Source organism: Brassica napus, unplaced genomic scaffold (assembly GCF_020379485.1).
Source record: "Brassica napus cultivar Da-Ae unplaced genomic scaffold, Da-Ae ScsIHWf_124;HRSCAF=222, whole genome shotgun sequence".
Classification (NCBI taxonomy): domain Eukaryota; kingdom Viridiplantae; phylum Streptophyta; class Magnoliopsida; order Brassicales; family Brassicaceae; genus Brassica; species Brassica napus.
In genome coordinates this window covers 65112-91191 of record NW_026014669.1, presented here as the reverse complement: position 1 = coordinate 91191, position 26080 = coordinate 65112, and the positions used below count along the sequence as shown (strand labels likewise).

Here is a 26080-nt window from a genome sequence, read left to right as displayed (position 1 = left end):
TATGTCGTATTCATTTTACATTCATTTATGGCGTCTCATGACCTTAGTTGATGTGGATCATATCACACGCTAAGTATATATTATTAGGTATGAATCTTGGCTTTCACAAGCTAGGGACTACAATACATTTGTATTGGTTGATCGTGGTCTCTACTAGCCCGTGATCAAGAAGAAGGGCTAGACTCTGTTAGTCCTAAAAGCCGGACGCGTCTAGTAGAAGAGCCAGACGTTCTTTGCTGAAGAGCCGGACGCCCTTAGACGGACATAGTCGGACATCTTTAGTTTGAAGGGCCGGATGCTTTGGTCGGACACCCACATAGATTTATTCTATGCTACTAACCCTTTTAGGTTTATTATACACAAGGAATTTCAAATATATGGACTGTATTGGATTGTGATTGTTTTATACAACTCCAAGATCAATGATCATGCGTGATCAATTTCTTTTACATACTATATGAAGCTGCTTATGTTTCAGTCCATGAATCAGCTTAGGAACGAAGCTGTTCTTTCATCTTATCCAGTAATCCATATGGCTTAAATACATTGTATCTAATCTAATTTCATTCTTATGACCAGACCATTTTCAATTTCAAAAATCTGTAGCAGCAACCACTACATAGGAGTTCATCTCCTTATAATATGTTCCTTTGATCTCGTGAGTACCTTGTGTAACAAGCTATAATCGAATGCTGTTAGTAGGAAAACATGAACACCTTTACATCATGTAATCTCTCACGGTTTCTTTACTTCTCACAAGATCCATATATTTACTGGTTTATCAGATGGCGTTTCTGTATATGTTTATGGCCAATACGTCCACCTCTCTTTTAGATACTTTGAACCTCCACGTTTTATCTTTTCTAATCTCTATGATCTTTTATGATTGTATGAGTACTCATTCGTGGGTTCATGATCCTCTCGCTTATCTCTTTATGTTCAAGTGCTATACTTTTGTATCTTTATACAAATGTGTGTGTGTGTCGACACTTTCATGTGGTTCCATTATGTTCCAGACATGATCTATAGATTTGAGATCTTATTATCCAAGACCTTTATTACCTAGTAGCTTGGCGTCCCAAGCCACATGGTTTGGTACCTTAGATGTGTAGTTGCGCAGCCTTTCTCAATGTTGGCATTGTTTCTCTTATAATCTCGGATCTGTATTCTATGCACCATTTTCTATTCGAGATTCCTTTATCTTATGGAACACTTGGTCTATCTTGTATAGACTGTATAGCAACTTGATTATGTCTCCTCTAGGACATTCATTTGGTGCTAAGCTGGTTAGTCATTTCTCGGGTCAGTGTCTGGCATTTCGATTAGCTTCTCAATTAGCTAGCTTTATATAATCTTTCTTTGGACGTCTTAAATCATAATCTCTAGTCGAGGATCTTTGCCAAGACAATGATGGTTAAAACCATTCGTACTTTTAACATTCTTTATCCAGCTTATAATCTTTCTCCTTTAATATTCAGATTCATTTGTTTTATGCAATCCATACCTGGCCACTATTTGATCACCCATGTTTTGGCTCTCGGTCCTTTTTATTTCGTGGAGAAGATCTTATTCTTATATATTCCCAATCTTCTTCTGAGGTTCCATCTTAGACGGCACATGTATGTATGTGGTGGTTTATTCAAAATCTCTTAAGATGGTGTATGTCTGGTTTTATGATCCGTATTCAATCTGAGATGGGTATATCTATGCTCACTTATATGGCCTGATGCATATTATCATTCTATACATGTAAAACATAAGTCTCCAAGCTTATAGACTTTAGAATCTTAGTCTTATAGATACTGCCTATTTGGCCGATAACTTATAGGTAATAGCTTACTTGGCCGAACCTTTATAGGTAATGGAACGTGTACGGCCAAGCCTGCACTATGCGGCCAAGTCACGACCAAGTCACGGCCGAGCCGTTTATTCTCATGGTCTCTTCAGCTGGGTAATGGCCTCTTTGGTTTGGACGTTTGTATCATGGCCTCTACGGCCGAGGAATGGTCCTTTATGGCCGAGTAATGACCGAGCCATATAACATAACATGGTCTTAGACCATAGTGGTACACGAACTTGTAGTATTGATCATGGGTTTATCCTCTCTCCCCCTCATGACCATACTATAAGGTCGTGGTGCTTGGGACAATTAAGCCTAATGAGTTTCCCTTTGTGTATATGTTTCACAACGTGAGATCTTTTACGGGATAACTCTGTGCCTTTTCAATCTTTGCATCAAGTTTAGACTTTAGGATGACTAATCCTATCATGCCATACAGTGTAAAATTTCGTGGTGTTATCTCAATATGGTTACCACATCTCTTGCCTCTTTATCATACTGATCTGTAGCATAGTTTTGATCAGTAGAGATCATCGGTATAGTCTCGACCACTTTCTTTCAATGTCTTAGGCGTTTTTCTTCTTAAAATCTAAAGGAACTTGTTTCCTTCCGTACCCATTGTTTCTACTTGGAAACCATACATTATAACTTCAATGGGCACATATTCTTTTGGTGTGTATAATGCCTTTTAAGGCAATGCCTTAGTCATAGTTTCTTTACTATGATTTCTTACTTGGTTTTATGCCCTTTAGGCAACTCTTTAAAATTATTTATATGTTCAAGTAAGATCAGGCAAGATAATGAATTCAAAATCAATTCTATTATATATATATATATATATATATATATATATATATAAATCGTGAACCATCAAGTAGGTTAAAAGCAAATCACAAAACAAGGACTTTAAAATAAAATGTCGAGATCCCTCTTAGTCAATAGACATGCCGGCCACTCCTTGAGTTATATTGGAAACGGCTCCCTTAGATTCATCCTGATCTATATCGGTCTTATTTGTATCAGGGTATCTCATCTCACTGCTCCTCTTTAGTACCTTGTCATTCTCAATCACCGTTAGGCAAGAGATCGGTCATTATAAGTGGTAGAACCTCTTTCTATGTAGATATGTTTTGACAACAAATCTTCTGGATGGAATGTGGAGTATGTCTTGAATAGACAATCATTATCTGTTACCTCTTCTCCACATAATCTCAGTTGGTACACGACCCTGGACAAGGCAAAGTGAAACTCGGCCACTATCTCAAAGTCTTGGAATCTGAGATTCATCCATTCATGTTTGACCTTTGGTAATAATACCATAGTGTATCTGGACTTTAATTCTGTCCAAAGGTCACGAGGATTCTCAATATGTGATACTGATTTCTCAGTTCCTCAGTGAGATGATGGCACATGATTGTAATGGCTCTTAACTTCTCACTTCTAGGTTCATAATCACCCTGAATGATACTCCTTCCGAGTCCTCTTGATTTCAGGGTAACTGAAGTGTTCATTGCCCATTCTAGATAATTATTTCCAGAGAGATTTAGAATGGCATAATCCATGGGATCAAATCTCGGCATCTGAAATCATCTAATCAATTTATGATTTAGAACTCTTGCAACCAATTCAAATAATCAGTGCATATGATTTCATAAGTATATCTATAATACTTAGGCCATACGGCTTTGCATTGTGATGCGTATACCTCACGACCATTATAAGATACAATGATCTTAAGGATCGGATCATGATGCAATCTGGTTTATATAACCATCTGGATACTAGACCACACGGTCACTTTGATATTTACTAAGCCACACGGCTTTTAATCAATCAAGGGCACAAGGCCGCAAGTGTGAGCAATGTATTAGGCCATACGGCCATATACAAAACGGGATCTAGATGCATTCAATTCTATTTCTTAGTTGCATATCTATTAAGTTTTAGAATTAAATAATCTAGCAACCTAACTCTCATTCAATATGTAAATTCTTTAAATCAATCTTTCAAGCTTTAAGTAATGAGAGATTTAAGGTTTCAAGGCCTTTAGAAATATCAATCAAGATTAAGGGTTTCAAGGCCATTAGGAATTTTAAAATTCGAGATTAGGGTTTCAGTTTAAACAAGATTTAGATTCAAGTTTTAAAACAATCCTAAATATAGCTCTAGGCGATCAATCAAACACTCAAGTTTCAAATCAAAATTAAAAACCGATTTTCCAAAATTAGGGTTTTAGGGGATTTCGAAAACTTTGATCTTTGATCAAGGGGATTTGATTTGAGATTCAAAAACCTTTAAGGTTCTGATTTTAATTGATCAATGGATCAATCTCGTTTTTAGGTTTAGATCGAACTTATAGAGCTTCGATTTACTCATAGGGATTGATCTATTTAACCTATGGCTTTTAGTTTTAGAGATTATCTTTTAGGGTTTCAATCTTTACAAAACAACCAAATTCGATTCTTGTTTTCAGATTTCGAATTACCTTTATTTTGTAGGGTTGAACCGGACCACCAAAGTCAGATGAACCTCTAGTTGCAAATGGACGCGAGCTGGCTCCTTATCTGGTTGCAAGAAGGGACGGGACGCGAGCTGTCTGGAACGGTCCTGCGTCTGGTCACAGATCACTACAAGAAAACATCGGTATTCTGACGGACATTCCGACGGAAAATGAAATCCTCGGAATTTCCCGAGGAATTCCGAGGAAATTCCGAGGAAACCCAAATTTGGGTTTCCTCGGAATTTCCTCGGAATATACCGACGGAATTCCGAGGAAACATCAATCCGTCGGAATATTCCGAGGAAATTCCGACGAACTAGTGATCGATCGATGCGTTTTTGGACATATACCCATCGATCGATCACATTGTTACGCTTTGGTCCATCTTAGTGATCGATCGTTGTGTTTTTGGACATAAATACATCGATCGATCCGTTTATAAAAAAACATTCGAGATTTTGAAACCCCAAACACTAGTTCCTCAGAATTTCCTCGGAATATTCCGAGGAAATTCCGAGGAACACTTGATATCCTTGATCGATCGATGGGATAATCTCATCGATCGATCACATTGTTACGCTTTGGTCCATCTTAGTGATCGATCGATGCGTTTTTGGACATAAATACATCGATCGATCCGTTTATAAAAAAACATTCGAGATTTTGAAATCCCAAACACTAGTTCCTCAGAATTTCCTCGGAATATTCCGAGGAAATTCTGAGGAACACTTGATATCCTTGATCGATCGATGGGGTAATCTCATCGATCGATCACATTGTTACGCTTTGGTCCATCTTAGTGATCGATCGATGCGTTTTTGGACATAAATACATCGATCGATCCGTTTATAAAAAAACATTCGAGATTTTGAAACCCCAAACACTAGTTCCTCAGAATTTCCTCGAAATATTCCGATGGAATTCTGAGGAAGAAAAGGGTTTCCTCGGAATTTCCTCGGAATATTCCGAGGAAATTCCGAGGAAATAGGGTTTTTAAACCGAAAACAACGTTTTGCGGTTTGAATAACACCTATATAACCCTTATTAAGTGTCTTACATTCATTATGAAGTCAAAAATTTGTTCATTACCCTATAATAAACACTTTTCCGATTGTATGAACGAAATCCCCACAACATAAGAGAAACACTTATACACTTTAATGAACGGTAAAGGAAATACTTACAATTCGTTTTGAAATTTGTTATTTCATGGTTTATGCTCATCTATACAAAGAATCCTCAATGGTATGCATTACAATTGTATAAGAAATAAAATACGGCAAAAAAATTGATGTTTTGAAACCCCAAACACTAGTTCCTCGGTATTTCCTCGGAATATTCCGAGGAAATTCCGAGGAACAATATAAATTAATAGAAATACATGCACATGATATTCTTTTTCCTCGAATTAATGAAAATATTCCGAGAAAATTCCGACGGATATTTAAGTGGCCGTCGGAATTTCCTCGGAATATTTTCATTTAACCGGGCAAACAAGCCGCCAAATATTTCCCGAAAATTGAAATTGAAAATACTGAGGGAATTCTGACGGAAAATATCCGTCAGACCCAAGGTTTTATAAACTCGAACCGCATCTTCTTCCCCATTTCTCTCTTCTTCCCCATTTCTCTCTTCTTCCCCATTTCTCTCTTCTTCCTCTCCGGCGATCTCTCTCTCCTTCCGGCGTTCTCCACCTTCTCTCGCGACGATCTCTCCGGCGAATCCTTTCCATTCCTTTACAAATCATGTAAGGACCTTATCCCACTCTCTTAGGTCCTATTTGTTAGGTTTTAAGTAGATTTGATGATTTTAGAAGTTTTTTGATAGATTTTTGTTAGGGTGATTGGGTAGGATTGTGATTTGTTGTGTAATAGGTTTAGAATTGTGATTTGGTTGTGTTGAACTGATTTAAAACTTTTTTTATAAATTGTTTATTATTTTTGTATTTACAAAACGTTTATATGAATTCGATTTTACAAAACGTTTTTGTATATAAATTCTATTTTTGGATTTATAAAAGATGATTTCATATTTATAAAAATATTTATATTTATTAAAACTAATTTTGTATTTATAAAACATTTTTTTGATTTATAAACACTATTTTTTTATTTTTGTATTTATAAAAACTATTTTTAAATATACAAAACGTTCTTTGTATATAAATTCATTTTTTGGATTTATAAAAGATGATTTCATATTTTAAAATTAATTTTGTATTTATAAAACATTTTTTGATTTATAAACATTATTTTATTATTTTTTGTATTTATAAATACTATTTTGTATTTATAAAAAGATGATTTCATATCTATAAAAATATTTATATTTATTAAAACTAATTTTGTATTTATAAAACATTTTTTTATTTATAAACACTATTTTATTATTTTTTGTATTGATAAAAACTATTTTGTATTTATAAAAAGATGATTTCATATTTATAAAAATATTTATATTTATTAAAACTAATTTTGTATTTATAAAACATTTTTTTATTTATAAAAACTATTTTATTATTTTTTGTATTTTAAATATGTTTTCTATTTCAATTTTAATTTTATATTTTTGAATTTCAATTTAAAAAAATAAATTTATAAAAAAAATTTTGAATTTTGGAAATATTCCGAGGAATTGTATCCCTCGGAATATTCCGACGACATATTCCTCGGAATATTCACAGGAATTTCCGACGAAAAAAGTCCTCGGAATTCCGTCGGAAATTTCCGAGGGATTTCCGAGGAAAAATGAATTTCCGAGGAGTTATTTCCGAGGACTTTTTTCGTCGGTATTTCGTCGGAATAGCGTTATTCCGACGACATACCGATGATTTTTTCCCTCAGTATGCCGCTGTTTTCTTGTAGTGGATGTGTGTTGAGGTAGTCAGACGCGATCGGGATGCGTCTTCTTCTTATCTAATTCGCGAGCTGCTGCCTTTGCAAGCGGCTGATCTAATTGCGAGCTGGCTGTGATGCGAACGTGGGCTGGCTCTGTTGTGAACAGGAAGCAATATGAGAAGAACCGTGAGCTATTCAAGCTTGAGATCGTCGGTTCATGGTCAGGATTTGGATCGCGAACAGCTTTGTGTTTGAGATCTTTGCACCAACTCCTCTCAGCTCATGAAATAAAAACAAGGAGTATTAGATTACATGAACACCATAATCTGAACTAGATATCATCAAACAACTAAGGTATGATAAACTTATCTTTCACAGGATTTGAATTTGGCTAGAAAATCTTGTTGGTTCGGATTAGGGTTCTAAAAGACCAAGACGGCGCCGAGTATTGTTTCTGCGAGTGTGGGCGCGTCTGAGATTGGATCGACGAACGGATTGCGCTGATGGATTCGTCTCGTCAAGAGCTTCAAGTTTATATGTGGCTCGTCGTCTGGTTCCTCAGGGTTTAAGAGATAGATCGATTTTAAGTTGCGCCTGATTTAGGATTTATGTGTGACGGATTTTAGGTTAGGTTTTGTCTCAGAGTTTTGGAGTCTATCGTGCTGATAACGTGTTGTAAATAGAGTGTTTAGAGACTGAATATTTCTGTGTTCTTATTAATGATCAGGGAGGTTTCTTTATATAAGGATTACAAGATGAAGATAAATGGAAAGTATCCAAAACCTAAACTCACTAGGATTAGGAAAACTACTAATACATAATAATGGAAAGATTATATCTAATAGGAAAGAGTTTTCTTTTCTCCAAGCTTTGTGACCGCTTTTCTCTCTCCTGAAGTCGGCTATCTCTCTCCTCTCTCCAGGCTTCGGCCATCTCTCCATCTTCTAGGTATTGAACCGGTCTTAATCCGGATCTGGTTAATGGCAATCCACTCCATTATTTATAACAGAATCCTAATTTTCAGCATTAATTGTCATTTTCCTTATTTAAAACATTTAGAAAGCGTGACTTAGTTGCAATTAATACTCTATTTTGGTTTGGAAATCTAAACCACTTTGTGTTTGTTACGAATTGTTTAATATAACTCATTCAAAATTGTTGATTGAAACATATACTTAACCGGTTAGTTGAAATCGGAGCATAACCCATATTACCATAAAGAATACTGAAATCGATTTAATGGTAGGATTACAGAAATTACAATTTTAAACAAAAATTATTTTATAATGACTTATTTAACTAGCAATTCATATTAACAGATAATTTATTAGTCTTCAATATGAAACGATATGAAAAAATATATTTATAAGGTGATTATAATGGTTTGGATGATTTTTGATTAAATCGGATTCAATCGAACACTATGTAGTTATATGTTTAAATTTTAGTTTGACTACCAAGTATATTGCTTCAGAAACTAACATGGAGAATTATCATAATCTATATCTTAACAAATATTTTTAAAAAGTAACAATTAATTAATTCTACACGTAATATCATTAGTATCTACATTTAAACTAACACAATCTAAGCATCATTCTTCAATTATTTCTAAAATCTAAATTTCAACTAATATTCAAAGTAGTTTTCATATTTCACTCTAGCGATTTCAACAATTAATAAGATCGATTAGCATATATATGAAACCGTTTTGATTTATTTAGAAACATAATATTACATTTATACTTATTTTCCAAACTCAGTATATCTACACTTTTTACCTAGATTTATGTATTCTTTTGAATATATTAACCTAGATTCCTAAGACCCTTCTATAGATACTTTTCCTATTACTCTGTATCCATCTGCAATTCACAAAAAACATGTCTAACTAGAAAAATAAGTCTCTTTTTAAAGATGTCAAACCTTTTAAAATCGGTTGGCAAATTCACGTAAAATTGTTTCATTCGCCAAATCTAAACGAAGTGAATTTAATTGGCACATACATTTTTATGCAAACACCTTATCAAAACATGGAACTTTGTAGACCAATGGCTGTGGTTCCACCAAGCTCAAGCAACTGAACATGCATGCCATGTAAAGGGAGAAACAGAGATAGAGAACCATACTCTGTTTTGTATTTTGGAAGCAGAACAAAGTTGCAGTAAAGTGACGACCTCATCAATCATCCTCAAATAACAATCAGATCCAAGGAAAAGCTTGACGTCAAACTTTAGCCAGATAAGTAGATAGAGCTCTTCTTTGAAAATCCAAAGGGTCTGAAAAGTAATGCAACGTCTTCAAGTTCCTAATTCAGTGGTAAATTGTGTTTTAACATGATAACATATACTTATGAAAGCTATTAGAGAAACAAAAAAGAAAAAAAAAATAGAATTCCAGTAAGCAACATTCTACTGCCTTTCGTTGGTCTCAAGACCAAGAACCTCCAGTCTTGGAGTAAACACTCATAAGGGGATTTCATCTCTCATTCTACCATTCCTTCTTTCTCCAACTTGCGAGTGTGACCGACCTCTTATGGGTACAAAAGCTTCACTCGATGTACGCTCAACAGTATCTGTAACCCGAGTTCCCTGAAACCCACGGTCATTCTCATCTGGAGCATATAGCAAACTCATCCCACACCTTGTCACCTTGCACCTTTCTAGCTTCCTTTCAGTGCCATCAGTAAGGTAGAATTCAAATGAGGCACTAGTGGGACGACATCTATTACCGTCATTAATCTCTTCATTCCATTGGAAGACTGGCACATTACAGTTGTTAAAGCTAATAAACACATGGTCAGATCCAAGTTTCCGTGGTTCATGGCAAGATGATCCACATGACTCGTTCCCTGCCCCAAGACAGAAACTAAAGCTGATTGACTGACCGTTTCGATTTTGAAATCTGCACTTGCACCTTACAGATAAACGGTTTGCATGACGACCTTCGTGATCCTTGAAGGTGACAACAACACCTAGGGAAGCTCCAATAAATTTATTGTTGCACCAGTGAGGAAGGAGGTTGGTTTCAATCGAAGATCCCATACTCTGATGGCAGAACCATGAGGGTATGTCACTTCCTGGGAAGCAAACGGCAACCAGAGGATCCAGAACTAGTCCCTGAAGTGGGGGGTTACGAAGAAAACCATTTAAGCATGAGCGTATGATAAGGATATCACCGGAACAAGAGAATAAAATGAAGACAGACCTTATGATTATGTTGAAGAGATGTCCTTGCCAGTAGCTGACTCTTGAGTTGGGCCTGAGCTACAATAGCTTCTTGTTCAGCTCTGTTCAGTTTGAAGCAATCCGTAAAAATGAAAGTAGTATGCATCCTCTCAGTTACTAGGGGAACTGTCACTGGTTTTGCAACTTTTTCCAGAGAAACACACCCATGAGCATCTACATACTGTATATTAGGTGGAAGCACCGGGAGAGAATTGAGCCTGCGGCAATGTTTCAAGTCAAGAAACAACAGACAATGAAGTTTCTCGATGCTCTCAGGTAGAGTCTCAATGTTGTTTCTGCTTAAGCATAGAGACCTCAACGAGTGTAAGGAACTAAAGTTGTCCGGCAATTTGTAGATATTGCAATTCGTCAGATAGAGGTCTGAAAGACAAGAGTTGCCTGAGAAAGGCAACAGCGCCAACTCTGTGGAATCTTCGATGCTAGATCCACAGAACGAAAACACCTTCAGGTTACTCAAAAAAATCGTTTCAGGTGTCTGTTTGATGGAAGTTCCATCCATAAGCAAAATCTCTAAGCATCCCATCTCCTCTTTGATGGGTGGAAGACTCTCCAGAGCTGAGCAGCCAGAGAGAATCAGTTCCTGAAGAGATTTCAGCTTGTAAAGATCGTTGGGAAGACACTTCAACCTGCAACAATTCTTGAGATTCAGCAAAATAAGGTTGCGAAGACTCTCAATGCGTTCAGCAACTCGTTGTATGGTTGAGCCGTCTAAGTAAAGGGACTCAATATTTTCTGATATGATTTGAAACTCCTGAAGGTTTGAGCAGCCACTGAGGATCAGAGTCTTTAGAGACTTCAAATTGATTCCCTCCGGAAGACTCTCAAGGCTAGTGCACTCCCTGAGGTTCAGGTAAATTAGTTTGTTCATCTGTTCGATTGATGAGCCCAACATAACCAAACTCTTACAGCCTTCGAGATCCAATCTTTCAAGATTTTTGGCCCTGGACAAACCTGATAGATTCAGCAAGCCTTGTGACTGACTGAGGTCAACCCATCTTAATTTTTCTGTATTCTGTGGCACCTAGATGATGGTTATAATAATTAGTAAGGAGAAAAACAAAAGAATAATCTTTTTAAGATAAATAAAATTATATATAGCTGAGGAGAATGTACCTTCTCATCTTCCCACAGTTGTTTGATGTAGCTATGACGCAGACTGAGATCAACGAGTTCCTCTGGATTAAATTCTGATGGCAGGTACTCGTAAGGGTACCCCTGCCAGTGAAGATACACAAGCTCGTCCGGAAAATGATCAAGGTCTTCAGAGAACTGAATTTTATGCTTGTTATCACACCACTGGGAACAATGAGAATAGTGGAATTTCAGGAATTTGAGATTCGACATCTTCATGAAAACATCAGGACTTAGCTTGATCCTTTCGACATTAGACATGTTCAAGAAAATGCCTCTAACACAACCAGTTCCCTAGAAGGGATCAAAGGATGGAGGAACAGTTAACAAAACAGAATACTGTAGATATGATGTACTGGAGAAAAAAATCAATTAAAGGAGCAAGTAACTCACCGTGCTCTGCTCCAGCACATGGCGAATATCTTTGGGGTTCCACAACCTAGTACGTTTTCCTTCCCTTTTGACAGATGATTCATATCCAATTTCCTTCCCCATTGTATGCAGTAGATCATGCATCTCAAGCCGATTATAAGAAACAGTTAAGAAACACTTGTCTTCAAGATCCCTCATCACAGCTGCAGCATCGACACGATCTGACTTCAGGATGCTCGAAATGAAATCTGCTTTCTCCGACCTGAAAAAGCATGCTATGTCCAGAAACATGCTCTTCTGTTCATCATCTAATGTGTCATAACTCACTTTTAGCACTTTCTGAATCTCCTTGTCTGGCACTACCCTTAACCTCTCCCATTTCTGCATCCAGTATGTTTTTTCCTTGTGGCGTAGACCTGAACCTAACAACTTCAAAGCTAACGGATGTCCTTTAGCGTAATACACAAAGTTCTCTGCTAGATCCATAAATTCTTCCGTGGAGTGGAGGTTTTCAGAAAATGCCTCAAGGCAGAAAAGCTCCATAGCTTCCCTGTCATTTAATCTGGGAACTACGTACGTTGCATCAGCATTGTTCTCAAGCAGTTTCTTGTCTCTTGTTGTTATAACAATCCTGCTTCCTTTCCGATACAGTTCCCGCTGTCCGATGAGAACTTCGATTTGATTCTCTTCGGTCACATTATCCAGCACAATAAGCACCTTCTTGTTCCTGAGGAACTCTTTCAATCTCCCATGCGCTCTGACGTCCACATTTTCTTCGTCCAATAATTTACTTAGGAGCTTCTGACGCAAATGAGGCAATCCACGCCTTATCGACTCATTCTCAATGTCTTCAACGAAACAGTAGCCATCAAACCGACGGTAGTTTCGTTTGTAAACGCTAGCAGCAACAGTTGTCTTGCCGATTCCAGTCATGCCAAGGACCCCAATGGTACGGGTACAGTTTGCATTATCGAACATCAATAACTCCTCCAGTTCTTTTGAACGAAATTCAATCCCTGGGAAGCCACTGATCTCACATGGAGACAAATCATTCAGCATCTTGAAAGTTTCCGTGGCTATTTTTTCAACAAATTCACACTCTGGTCTGCCAAAAAGTACAAGTTAACAGTTAGATGTTAATAAAAACTGAATAAGAGGTAGCTGAAAACAAAGCAGAGCAGTAAAGGCAAGATTTGCTATAGTACCGTTCCTCAGGAAGTACATGGCCCAGGATATTGGAAGCAGTCTTTAGAGCTTCCTTCCATGCCGCAACTTTGTGCTCACGTCCCTTGAAACTCGCTTTTGGGTTCTGGAAGGGAGTTCGAAAACTCCCTGTCTGATTCTCCACATCAGATTTCCTGACCTTGTAGAAGATTGGTAAAACCACATGACCGGACCTCTCTCTGCATTGCATTATCTTCCAGAGTTCCTCCAAGCACCAGGTGGAGTTAGCATAGTTCTCTGAGAAGACAATGATGGACATCTTTGATTGCTCAATCCTGTCAAAGAGAACTGATATGTCCTTGCCTCGCCGGAGTTTCCCATCAAAGAAAGCATCTATACCTTTCCGGTGCAGGGACTGAAGAAGGTAAGAGGTGAAGGTATTACGAGTATCCTTGCCTCTGAAACTCACAAACACGTCAAACTGGCGCTTAGTTGGACCCAAAGACGAGGAAGAAGATGGATGAGCCATTAAAGAATGGCAACGATGATGCTGCTAATAGTGTATAAAAATCTTTTGGAAGTGAAATGGAGGAGACGACTTTGAGGCGTTGAACAACGAATCTTTCCACGAAGGTTCTTTTGCATTATTAAGCACACCTTTGTTGACTTTCAAACTCCCTTGATTTTATCAGCATTATCTACTCACTGAATGCAGAGTGGTCCACAAGTTAATGCCACAAACGAAAAGGATCATTATACATGGATCTAGTTCTTTTTACCTTCAATGCATAGGATGATTAGTCCATCCATCGCCACAGGTTGCATTGTAATATTTCCAGAAGCCAGTTGCTTTACAATGAAATCTTCACCAACTGAGACAGCTTTTGGTCCAATGTGTTGCAGCAAGAATCCATCTAACTTCTCAATTTTCTATGTTTGATTTAGCTCAACATCAAGCCACAGCAGACACAGACCAAGAAACTTACAGAAACGTTCCACAACAAATAAAGAGAGACAGTATCAAGAGGTCAGCATATTCTTTAATGAGTATGCGACGTAATTACATCTTTGCCTCCAAAAACTGATCTGAGAGTAAAATCGCGTAAAATCGCTTGGGAGATCTGCGAACGTGAATCCCAGATATATGTAGTTTGTCATCGTATTCCACAAGGAAAATGACAAGTTTGTGGTAGTTAAACATGGCATATATATATGTGTGTGTGTGTGAGCATACAAAATCCTGTCTCCAAAAGCACAAGTATGGAAACAGTAATATTACACTATTTTTTTTCTTTCAAAATCTCCATTTTGGAGTAAAAAATATAATGACATTGGGGAAGATTTTACTCCAAACTCTATTTTGATTCCTATTTAATTTGGTATCCTAATTATTACCAAAAAGGTTTTGATGCATATTCTAATACCGTACTGTTGATACCAGTTCGGTGACCAATGTTCCGACTGGACTTCCAGTTTAATACCTGAATCATTAATTTAGCCACCAGAAGGTCATTATTATCAAATAAGAAGCCAATTTCTATAGATCCAACACACTATCGACTAAAAGTGCAACTAACCAGTAGTTTGATCATCATATCATGCAGTGAGTAATGATATGATATGTGGATCCATGAGCACTAACGGGTTGCCACTTGCCAGAGTTGATATTTTCCAAAACCTGCACACCACGATAAACATTAAAGAACTATTAAGGAAAGTGCTGGGAACAAGTGTTCGTAATAAAAACAATCTATTCAGCCACAGCTTTTACTTCGGCGCCTACAGAAAATTCCAGCATGGACTGCAACTAAATTTAAAAAGGGGATATATTATATAAGCACAGCAGAGTGAGAATACTTGTAGATCAGGTTGCACATCTTAGGAATGCAGGAGGGAAATTAACTATCAACTAAGGAAAATAACAGTAGCATCCACCTACAGAAAACGAAAAAAAAAAAACACAAAAATATTAAGAGAACTAACCCATACACCATTTGGCATGGTAATGAACTACTTGGTAGAGCAGGAACTGCGAAACAGATCGTGCACAGTTATTGCTGATTGTTTCTAGCTTGAAACACACCAGCTTCAGTGATAAATCCAAGCGTACATGATCAGTGGCTGCAGACTCCTTGAATTGATGGACGTTTAGACGTAGTAAAGTTCTTCAGCACAATTGTTGATCAAGCACCTCTTGGGTCTGATTTATACTGTGTACTAAGGCTTTTGGATGAAGTCTGGCCTCAACTCTCAAATGAAGTGTGTGATAGAACCGCAGAAACTTCAACACTTTAATTTTATTCAACAAACTAAGATGTTCCACAATCTACTGCCTTGAGTTTTAACAGACTCCCAAGACTTCCGCAGCCAGACAGCTTAAGCTTGACAATAGATTTCAAGTTGCTTACTCCAACTGGCAGTTGTTGAAGCCTTTTGCAGTTCTCCAGATCGAGTGTAACAAGTTCTGTGAGATTCTCGATTGACGATGGAAGTTCTCTAATGGCAGTTCCAGCTAGATATAACTCTTTTAAATTTGGTGCAAAATCCTGAATCTCCTCAAGGTCTAAGCAGCCAGACAAATCAAGAAACTTGAGAGATGTTAAACCAACCATTGCCGGCAAACTTTGCAAACGAGAGCAGCCTTTCATATTCAAGGAAACAAGCTTCCCACAACGAGGAATAGATGAGCTGATGTCAACCAGACTCGTACATCCTTCGAGATCAATATTTTCAAGGTTCAAGGCTTCTGATAACATCCGGATATCAGTCAACTTTTCGGAGTGGCTAAGTTTCAATATCTTCAGATTCCCGAGATTCTGCATACAATATGAAAAACGTAGATCAGTCGTCAAATCAAAGGTTACAAATAAATGCAAGAAGCTGAAGTTTACACAATACTACACTTACTTTCTTCCCTTCCCATAACTTCACCATGTCGCTGTAAGGCATGTTTAGCTGTACAAGGTTCTCAGGATTAAATTTCTGCGGCAAATTTTCCAGAGGGTAACCCTCCCAGTGAAGTAGCCTTAACTCATCAGGCAAAGAGTATAGGCCTTGAGGTAAGCTTAGCATGAACTGGTGATTCCCAGAGGTGGAATAATAGAACTTCAGCAATCGAAGTTTACACATCTTATCAAATACAGTAGGACCCAACTCACAGGTCAAGTCAGACGCATCCAGGAAAATGCCCTCAATCGCGTCCGTTCCCTGAGAAAGGCAATCACATTAGTAGGGGAACATCAGCTTTGAAATCTAAATAAATAATAATCATGAAATATCACATATATAAACTTACTGAATTGCTAGTCAATACATTAGTGATGTCACTAGGGTCCCACAACCTGCTACGCTCGCATGGATCCTCATCTTCTTCATGAACAAGAAATCGACCAAATTCTTGAAAAGGAATAGGCATATCTATCCTATTGTCGCAAAGGCTAATGAGAGACTCATCTATAAGATCACAGATTCCCAAGTTTGTATAAACCCCGCAAGCATCAAGTATTTGCACCACATGATCCATGTCCACCCCTCTGAAAAAACATGCAATGTCCAAAAATATGTTCTTCTCGTTTTCATCTAGGCAATCAAAGCTTCTCCGAAATGCTCCTTCAATCAGACTAGGAGAATTTTCTAGCAAGAACCAGAGATGTTCCTTCACACTGTTTATATGCCGCTTTGATACAGAGGAAACTAAAGCTTTGAGAACCAAGGGAATACCACTACTGCAGCTTATAAGCTCTGAGATGACCTCACTTTCTTCATTTAAATACTGTTTGCAGAGACGGAAAGATTCAAACTCGCATAATTTTTGGATCTCGTATAGCTCTTTAGCTTTACACTGTACAAGAACTTGTTTTTTCCTAGATGTTAAAATGATTGTGTGTCCCTTAGAAAACCAGCCAAACCCTCCAAGTACAGCTTCTGCATCTCTGGCATTACTGACGTCATCGAGGACAACAAGAATCCTTTTATTATGGAACCGGTCCCTCATGAAACTCAGTTTTGTATCAGAAGCGTCTAAACTTAGTTTTTCTTCCCCAAATATTTTAGAGAAGAAATCATCACGCAATTGCCACAGCCCTTTCATCTCAAACTCCAGATGAAAGTCTTGCAGGAAGTAACACAAGTCATATTGCGGAACCAGTATCTCAAAGACTTCTCTAGCGAGAGATGTCTTACCTATTCCTGGCATACCCCAGAGTCCAAAAATTTCCACATCTAAACACTCGGAGTGTTCTAACAGTGATAAGATTTCGACCATATTCTTGCTATTCTTCAAATATAGCCTTAGGGATGCATTTCTTACAACTTCCTCGGCAAGTATAAACTGAAATCTGCAAAAGAGACACAGAAAATAGAAGAACTAAATTAACATCAAACTAACAAGATTCAATCCTCCTATGTTGATAAGCTAACGCTTTGGAAATCTTATAGGCTTTTCTACGGGAACAGCTGCCAAACTGTACATATAGCAAGGGAAGTTAGTATATACCCCTTTGTCCATTCAATTCCACCAATGGACACGATTTCAGTCACAGCCGCCTTCCATCTCTTAACTTTGTCTTCCTGGAGAGAACTCTGAAGCTGCAGAAATGCTGCTTCAAACTTGCCTTTCGACCCATAAATGTCTGAAAGTGTTACCTTAAAATATATAGGAATAATTACAAGGCCTGTTGCTTTCCTGTGCTTCATGATTGCCACCAGATGATCCAGGGACTGTGTAGAAGAAGCATAAGTATTTGAAATGATCATGATACCAACATTAGATCTGTCTAGCATCCCTTCATCCAGGTTCTCTCTTCGCAATAGATTATATTCGAAAGGGATGACCTTTCGCTTGCGCAACTCTTTTGAGATGGCTTCGATGAAAGATGTCTCATCCACATCATGGTTGTCATTGCACGAAAATACTAGTATGCATTCTGTTTCTCGAGTCATTTCCCTCGCAGCATTCAGGTATGATGTTACAGCCGCGCTGCGAAAAGGATTGTCCTCAGGTTTTAGGAAATATGCATCAGTCTTAGCACTGAGGCGGCTAACAAGAGCCTCGAGGCCGCCTGAAACCTGCCGCGTGCGAAGAAAATCAATGACATCGTCGGCGCTGCACCCAGAGGGAGTCAAGGGAGGCATACGGTTGCTGAGGAACTCGCAGAAAAGGTACCAGTCATCGCTGTTGGGAGTCATAGTTGTGGTAATGTCTGCAACGGTTGGAATGTCGTCCCTTGAACCAGAGTCATCTGGTTTTTCCCATTTACATGCTGGTGAACTCATGATACTTATGGCACCACTGTACGCGTCTCCCCCATCATTCAAACCCAACCTTTTGTATCCTTTCTCCCATTGCTCACTGACAGTATCATCATCTACACCTGAATGGTGCTTCTTGCTTAGAAGAACACCTTCTTCTTCGCATGGATCGTCCTTCTTGCTCACCGTAATCTTCCGTATCATAGGCCGGTAAATTTTAAGCTTGTTGAGTAGCTTCTGTGGATCGGCTGTCCCAGTCAATGTAATCCTGCAGTCATCCTCCATGACTACAGAAGAGACACCTAAACAAGAAATAAAAATAGGAGAAGGGCATTTGAATTCCATGGTCATATTGGTACTGTATAGATTTATCCAGGAAACCAACGCTTCAATAACTATCTTTGATTAAAAGTAAATGGGAAAATCATTAGTCAAGCTACCACTAATATTCTTCGACGCATAACCAGAGCTAGGAACTAGACCTTGGAAAGCCTAAAGAATCAAGCTTTAGCTATGCCCATAAACCAAAAACTTGTAAAGAAGTGTTAAAAGTTTACCTGGGATCTTATAAACTTTGCCCATGACTTTATATGTGGTCTTAGCATCACGTAGATCCAGAGTCATAAGAAACACCTGCAAAAACCAGTTATAAGACGAAAGAAAAGATCCAAACTTTGAACAAGCTGGTGGTGAATTCACACCTTATCTAATTCCTGGGAAAGGTTCTTCCTATCACCAGAAGCATTCGTACTTATACTCGAACTCCTTCTCCCAAGAGACCCAAACATGGTCGTCAATTTGTTCATCTTGTTGATCCAACCACACCAGCACTACTTGTAGTAATAATAATCTAAGGCTGTGACAGAGACGATCAAACTAATAATCTATCTATCGGCTTCATAGGGTAGCCTTAGATTTTCCATTATATCAGATGCAGAATTGCAAATGGAGAAGAGGAACAATCTTTGAGAAGCAAGATAAACTTTGAGGATACCCCTAAAGTCAAAAGTCAAAAGTCAACGGACGTCGTCTCATGGATTCCAACCTTAGCCTATAAAAATTGGTTCGCTTAAGAGTTTTCGAATAATTTCATAGAATTTAAACCAAAATAGCTGGTAATTCAGTTTTTAAAATAAATTATCGGATAATTTCGATTTAAATCATTTCATATATACAAATAAAAATAGTTTGATAATTTGTTTTCTCGGATAAACTTTTGGCTTATAAATTATACCTTTAGATATGTAATTAATTACATCTAATTTTGTTTTTAGGCTAATTTTGATTAAATTAGATGAACTGGCGACAAAATGGCGATTTTTCAATTTCGATGAAGTTACGGTGGTTTCTAGAGTTTTACCGGCTGGATCCGGTTCGGATTTACGGGGTTCCTCTTCGCAATGGGGTATGATTGGCTAATCGAGGTCTTCTCTTATTGAGTCTCGGAAGCGTTGGGTTTCTATGGGAAGGGTCAAAGATGGAAGGGTTTTATTTGGGCGGATCTGCTAAGCATCTGATAAGCATGCTTATCCGTAACAAGAAAGGGGAGAGGATAAAAAGAAATGATTGGAAGATTAGATGCTTGTTTAATGATCAATTATGATGCCCTCTAAAGTATTACAACTCATAGCTTAAGTAGTGAAATGCATAATGTAAAACGACAACGTTCAACTCCTTATTCCATAATACCAAACTCGACCAAGACCCTCTAACCCACAGAGAGTCTTTCCATCTCTTCAAACTTCCTTCTAGCCACTATTCTTCCCTCTCTTCGATCTCAACCTCTTCTGAACAAATGCCAAAGGCACCGCCAGCTTATCAATACCCTCCCGTAGAAGAACCAGCTTGTCCTCAAGCTGACAATGAGGATACTGCTCCTTCAGACGCTGCAACGGCTCCCACGTATTCTCGAACTCCGGCAACCCAGACCACTTAACCAACACCTCAGTCTGTTTCCCATCCACTGATCTCCTAATGCTCACCAACTCCTCTGGTTCGGCATTCCATTCCAACGAAGACGATAGGATTAAAGGGAGCTCCTGGACCTTAGTGTTCGGTTCCACGGCAAGCTTCAGCTGTGAGACATGGAACACTGGGTGAACCAAGCTGTGCGCAGGCAACGCCAGCTTATACACAACCTTTCCCACTCTCTTCTCAATCAGATAAGGCCCAAAGAAATGCGGCTCTAGCTTCTCTGCCCTACGGTAGGCCAACGACGTTTGTCTATAAGGACGTAACTTTAAGTAGACCCAAGTGCCCACCTCGAACTCAACATCCCGACGCTTCTTATTAGCAGAGGCTTGCATCCTTGCTTGAGCAGTAGCAAGGTTGTCTCTCAGCTCCTGTAACAATTCATTCTGACCCTTGATCATCTCCTCTACTTCTGCATTAGCCGTCGGAACATCACCAAACCGCAATAGCCTCGGAGGGTCACACCCATACAACGCCTTAAAAGGAGTTGTGTTAGTCGCTGAATGATGGGAGGTGTTATACCAATATTCTGCCCAAGGCAGCCACTGCACCCATGATGACGGCTTCCTCCCCGCAAAACATCTCAGATAAGCCTCCAAACAACGATTCACTACCTCTGTTTGCCCATCGGACTGAGGATGATACGATGTACTCTTGTGCAGTGCAGTCCCTTGGCTCTTGAACAAAGCAGACCAAAACAGGCTCAAGAACACCCTATCGCGATCCGAAACCATTGTCTCCGGAAATCCGTGCAACTTAACCACTTCCTTCACAAACGTCTCCGCGACCGTTTTTGCTGTAAAAGGGTGTTTCAGGGGAATGAAGTGAGCATATTTGGTGAGCCTATCGACAACGACCAGTATCACATCAAACCCTTTGGAGAAGGGAAGACCTTCCACAAAGTCGAGACTAATATCAGTCCACACTTGCTGAGGTATAGGCAATGGAGACAAAAGCCATGCTGGAGTTAATGTAGAGTATTTGTTCTGCTGACACACTGCACAAGCCTTGATAAAATCGGTGATATCGCTCCTCATGTTTTTCCACAACACTTCCCTAGCCATCCTTTTGAATGTCTTGAGCACCCCTTCATGACCCCCAATATTGCTGTCGTGAAACTGTCTCATTAGGGCCGGAATGAAAGGCGATTTCTCAGGAATGACGAGTCTGTTATCTTTCATAAGTAGCCCTTCCTTCACACTGTAACTCTCAGTTCCTTCTCTTCCCTTGTGCACAGCCTTAATAATCTCCTGCAACACTGCATCTTGAGCTACTTGTAATGCTAACTCCTCTTTGTCAATTGTTAGAGGAGCCGTCAATTGCAGCTCCAAGATCTCTTCTTGCCCCGGAATCCTTGATAATGCATCCGCCACTCTATTGTCTTTACCCGGCCTGTATTCAATAGAGTAGTTCAACCCCAATAGCTTCAAAGCCCATTTCTGTTGTTCTACTGACACCGCCCTCTGTTCCAGTAAATGCTTCAAACTCTTTTGATCAGTACGAATAGTGAACTTGTGACCTGTTAGGAAGTGTCGCCACTTAGTCACTGCGAACACAATTGCTAACAGCTCCCTTTCATATACTGATTTAACTCTGCCCTTACTAGAGAAAGCCTTGCTGATAAAGGCAATTGGCCGGTCACCTTGAGACAACACTGCTCCTATGCCAATTCCTGAAGCATCAGTTTCGACCACAAATGGCTGAGTGAAGTCAGGAAGGATCAACATTGGTAGCTGTGTCATTGCTGTCTTCAATCTCGCAAAAGCATGTGAAGCTCGATCGGTCCATTTAAATCCCTCCTTCTTCAGTAGATCAGTAAGGGGTCTCGCTATTTTCCCATAGTCTTCTACAAACCTCCTGTAATACCCTGTTAACCCCAAGAACCCTCTCAAAGACGTAACATTCTTCGGTTGAGGCCATTGCTTCACAGCTGTTATCTTCTCTGGATCTGCAGCAACGCCCTTTTTCGAAATAACATGCCCCAAATACGCTATTTCCGATTGCCCGAAGGCACACTTCTTCTCATTGGCATAAAACTGGTGTTCCTTCAACAGCTGCAACACTAACCTCAAGTGCTCACGATGCTCCACCTCTGTCTTACTATAGATTAGGATATCATCAAAGAACACCAAAACAAACCTCCTGAGATAAGGCTTGAAAATATCATTCATCACTGATTGGAACGTTGCAGGGGCTTTGGTGAGGCCGAAAGGCATCACCAAGAACTCATAATGGCCTTCGTGGGTTTTGAAAGCCGTCTTACCCACGTCATCTGCTCGCACCCGAATTTGGTGATAACCTGATTTCAGGTCCAGCTTGGAGAAGATGGTTGCCCCTGCTAATTCATCAAGCAACTCCTCAACCACTGGAATGGGGTACCTGTCGGGTATCGTGCTCTTGTTCACTGCTCTATAGTCGACGCAGAACCGTAGACCGCCATCTTTTTTTTTGACTAACAACACCGGACTCGAAAAAGGGCTGATACTTGGGCGAATTATTCCCGCCTGCAGCATCTCCTTAACCAGCTTCTCAATCTCATTCTTCTGTGTATGCGAGTATCGGTAAGGTCTCATATTTATCGTTGACGTTCCCTCTTGGAGGGTGATCGCGTGCTCCCTTGTACGCTTTGGAGGTAAGTCCCCCGGCATCTTAAAAACTCCTATAAACCTTTTTAACAAGGCGGTGATGGCTGGGCTGGGGTTTGTCTCTGTTTCCTTGCTATCATGCTCAAATAATGCTTGCAGCTCCAACAGACACCACATCTTCCTTATCGCAGAGCTTCTCCATCGTATTAAGGGACACTTGAGCCTTCAGTAACTCCGGATCACTGCAAATCGACACCCACTTCTCATCGCGTTGAAACCTCAGAATGTTCAACCCCCAGTTAATGCGGGTCTCCCCAAGTTCAGCCAACCACGAATATCCCAAAACCAAATCAATAGTTCCCAGCTCAAAGAGCAAGAACTCTTCTTTAATCGTCACTCCTTGAATCAATACTTCCACACCTTCACATTTTCCAGAACCTGATATAACTTCTCCATTTCCAACCGCCACTCCAAAGCCTACCGTCTCCACCACGGGCAACTTTAACTCACCCACCAACTTCTTCGAAATAAAGTTACAAGTAGCCCCTGAGTCGATAAGAACCACGACGTCTCTATCCCCCATCCTGCCTTTCATCTTCATAGTTTTCTTAGAGGTAATTCCCACCATTGAATTCAAGGACAACACATGTAACTCCTGCTCCTGAGTATCATTGTGATCCTCGGACTTCTCTTCGTCGCTCAACTCTTCCTCATCTTTCACTTCACTATCATCCAACTCCATTTTTTTTAACCTCTGAAAAGCCTTACATCGATGCCCTGCAAAGAACCTTTCTCCACAGTGTCTGCAGGGGTTCTGGATGTTTTTCTTCTGATCATTGCTCTTGTTGTCACGCTGAGAGTCCACAGACTTCCTCGCCGATGTGTTCTCCCCGTAACGAGCATTACCAGAGTTAGAGTTGTAGCTCCTATGGCTAGAGTTGAGGGTGGGCGCTGAACTAGTCCTTTGGAAGGACCGATTTTGATAGGAACTGCGCTCATTCTCCTGTTCTTCAATGATCTTGGCCATGTCAACAATCTCATCCATCCCTACTGGCCTCAATCTCACCACTTGCTCTCGCAAACTCCGCTTCATTCCGTGCAAGAATATCTCCTCTAGCACATCATTTGTCACATGAGGTACTTCTGCGGATAGCTCCTCAAACTGCTCTCTATACTCGGATATAGTCCCCGTCTGCCTCAACCGTAACATCTGACTAAGGATGGTTCCTCCCCTTGTCGGTTTGAATCTCCTCCTCAGTTTCACCTTAAAATCCCTCCAATCTAACGGCTCCTCCCTGTCCTATATCATTCTCAACCATGTCACAGCACAACCAATCAAACACGACATCGCCAACGACAACTTCTCTTCTTCCTCCGTTTGATTCACCGAGAAACACTTCTCCATCCGAAAGGTCCAGTCATCTGGGTTCTTCCCTTCAAAGTTTGGCAGATCAAGCTTCTTCGGAGGTGATTCAAGTTTCTGTTGAGATGAATACCCCGAGGAACCCGCATGATAAAACGGAGTGTTGAGCTCCGCATATCTGAAAGGGGTCGCCATCTCCGGAACATGTAGAAGGCCTTTCTCTGGACGGATCTGTAATCCTTGGGTGTTGGAAACAGATCCTTCAGTCTCGCGATGAATCTCTCCCGGGCCTCCCTCCTTTGGCTCGACCTTCTCCTGATTCGTCACCACCACCGGTTGTTTCTGGAACATAGCCATCAGCTGAGTATGACGCTCCTCAGCCTTCCGATCGACCTCCAGGAACTTTTGATCACTCTTCAACGTCGTCTCCAGAATCGATCGCTCACTCCTCGCCATCGAGTCACGTAGCTCATCGATCGTAATTGAGACAGCACTGATCCTACCTTCGAGAGCCGAGATCCTTTCGGTGTGAGTCTCTTGCTTCGGAGGCATTTTTCAGCTCTGATACCAATGATAAGCAAGCTTATCTGTAACAAGAAAGGGGAGAGGATAAGAAGAAAGGATTGGGAGATTAGATGCTTGTTTAATGATCAATTATGATGCCCTCTAAAGTATTACAGCTCATAGCTTAAGTAGTGAAATGCATAATGTAAAACGACAACGTTCAACTCCCTATTCCATAATACCAAACTCGACCAAGACCCTCTAACCCACAGAGAGTCTTTCCATCTCTTCAAACTTCCTTCTAGCCACTCTTCTTCCCTCTCTTCGATCTCAACCTCTTCTGAACAAATGCCAAAGGCACCGCCAGCTTATCAGCATCGCTCTAATTGGTTTCGGGATGGGAAGATCTTGGAAGCTTGGCATGTGATTGGATCTTGGAATGACTCACTCATTGCGAGTTATTCCAAGACTCTCATAGGGCGGTGCATGAATCCTCAGAAACAAGACATGAAGATTCTCCTTTTCATGCTTCCGAGAATATGGAATGTAGTAGGCCTGGGCATTTTAATCTGGACCCGAAGACCCGAACCGGAACCGACCCAAAAATACTCGACCCGGAACCGGACCGAAAATTTACAAGTACCTTTTGGGTCTAAATTTTTTTTACCCGAAAGAACCGGAACCGAAAAGAAACCGACCCGAATAGACCCGGACCCGAAAAGAACTGACCCAAATAGATCCGATAAGAACCGATTTGTACCCGACTGAAAAACATATATATCTAAAACTATGATGTTTTTGTGTTCTATTTTATATATATTATTTTATGATTTAGTTGAAATATCTTTTGTTAACAACATTTGTTATTATTTTTTAACATTTTTAAAGTAATATAAAACTTTAAAATGTAAAATTTAGAGTTTTAAAATATTTTATTTTAATTATTTATAGTTTCATTTAAGTCGTTTTGTAAAATTTTAGATATATACGACAAATATTCAACTAAAGTTGATGGAATTGAGTATATCATGTCATTTTCAGATCCTAAATACCCGAACCCGACCCGGACCCGATATGGATCCGAAAAATTACGGATATTTTATGGGTATTTTAATTATAGACCTGAACCGACCCGGACCCGAGAAGAACCGACCCGAACACGAACCGAAAATTTTTAAGTACCTATTGGGTCTAAATATTTAAGACCCGAAAAGATCCGGACACGAAAGGAACCGGCCCGAACCAGATCCTAAGACCCGAACTCCCAGGTCTAGAATGAAGAAGGACGTGTGGTCGGTGCTGATCTCGGTCTGGG

The 26080-nt window shown here is 39.6% G+C and overlaps 1 protein-coding gene across 3 annotated transcripts; it reads right to left on the bottom strand.

Moving 5' to 3' along the window:
* Positions 1 to 9464: 9464 nt before the first annotated feature.
* On the bottom strand, positions 9465 to 19417 carry LOC106422255 (disease resistance protein RPP2B-like). 3 transcript variants are annotated; one of them, XM_048771707.1, is made up of 9 exons: positions 19227 to 19417; positions 19044 to 19192; positions 18900 to 18975; positions 17588 to 18644; positions 16388 to 17429; positions 16000 to 16299; positions 15076 to 15908; positions 14670 to 14770; positions 14283 to 14573 (listed from the first exon to the last, which is right to left on the bottom strand). In XM_048771707.1, the coding sequence occupies exons 2-7, from the start codon at positions 19146 to 19148 to the stop codon at positions 15402 to 15404; spliced, it is 3087 nt and encodes a 1028-aa protein (XP_048627664.1). In that variant the 5' UTR covers positions 19149 to 19192; positions 19227 to 19417; the 3' UTR covers positions 14283 to 14573; positions 14670 to 14770; positions 15076 to 15401. The 3 variants fall into 3 exon arrangements, with proteins under 3 accessions (XP_022555784.2, XP_022555786.2, XP_048627664.1); XM_022700063.2 differs by lacking the exons at positions 16000 to 16299; positions 16388 to 17429; positions 17588 to 18644; ... (1 more) ...; positions 19044 to 19192; positions 19227 to 19417 and adding exons at positions 9465 to 10296; positions 10385 to 11446; positions 11539 to 11850; positions 11950 to 13033; positions 13134 to 13797 and having other exon boundaries at positions 13872 to 14573; positions 15076 to 15389; XM_022700065.2 differs by lacking the exons at positions 16000 to 16299; positions 16388 to 17429; positions 17588 to 18644; ... (1 more) ...; positions 19044 to 19192; positions 19227 to 19417 and adding exons at positions 9465 to 10296; positions 10385 to 11437; positions 11539 to 11850; positions 11950 to 13033; positions 13134 to 13797 and having other exon boundaries at positions 13872 to 14573; positions 15076 to 15389.
* Positions 19418 to 26080: the final 6663 nt, after the last annotated feature.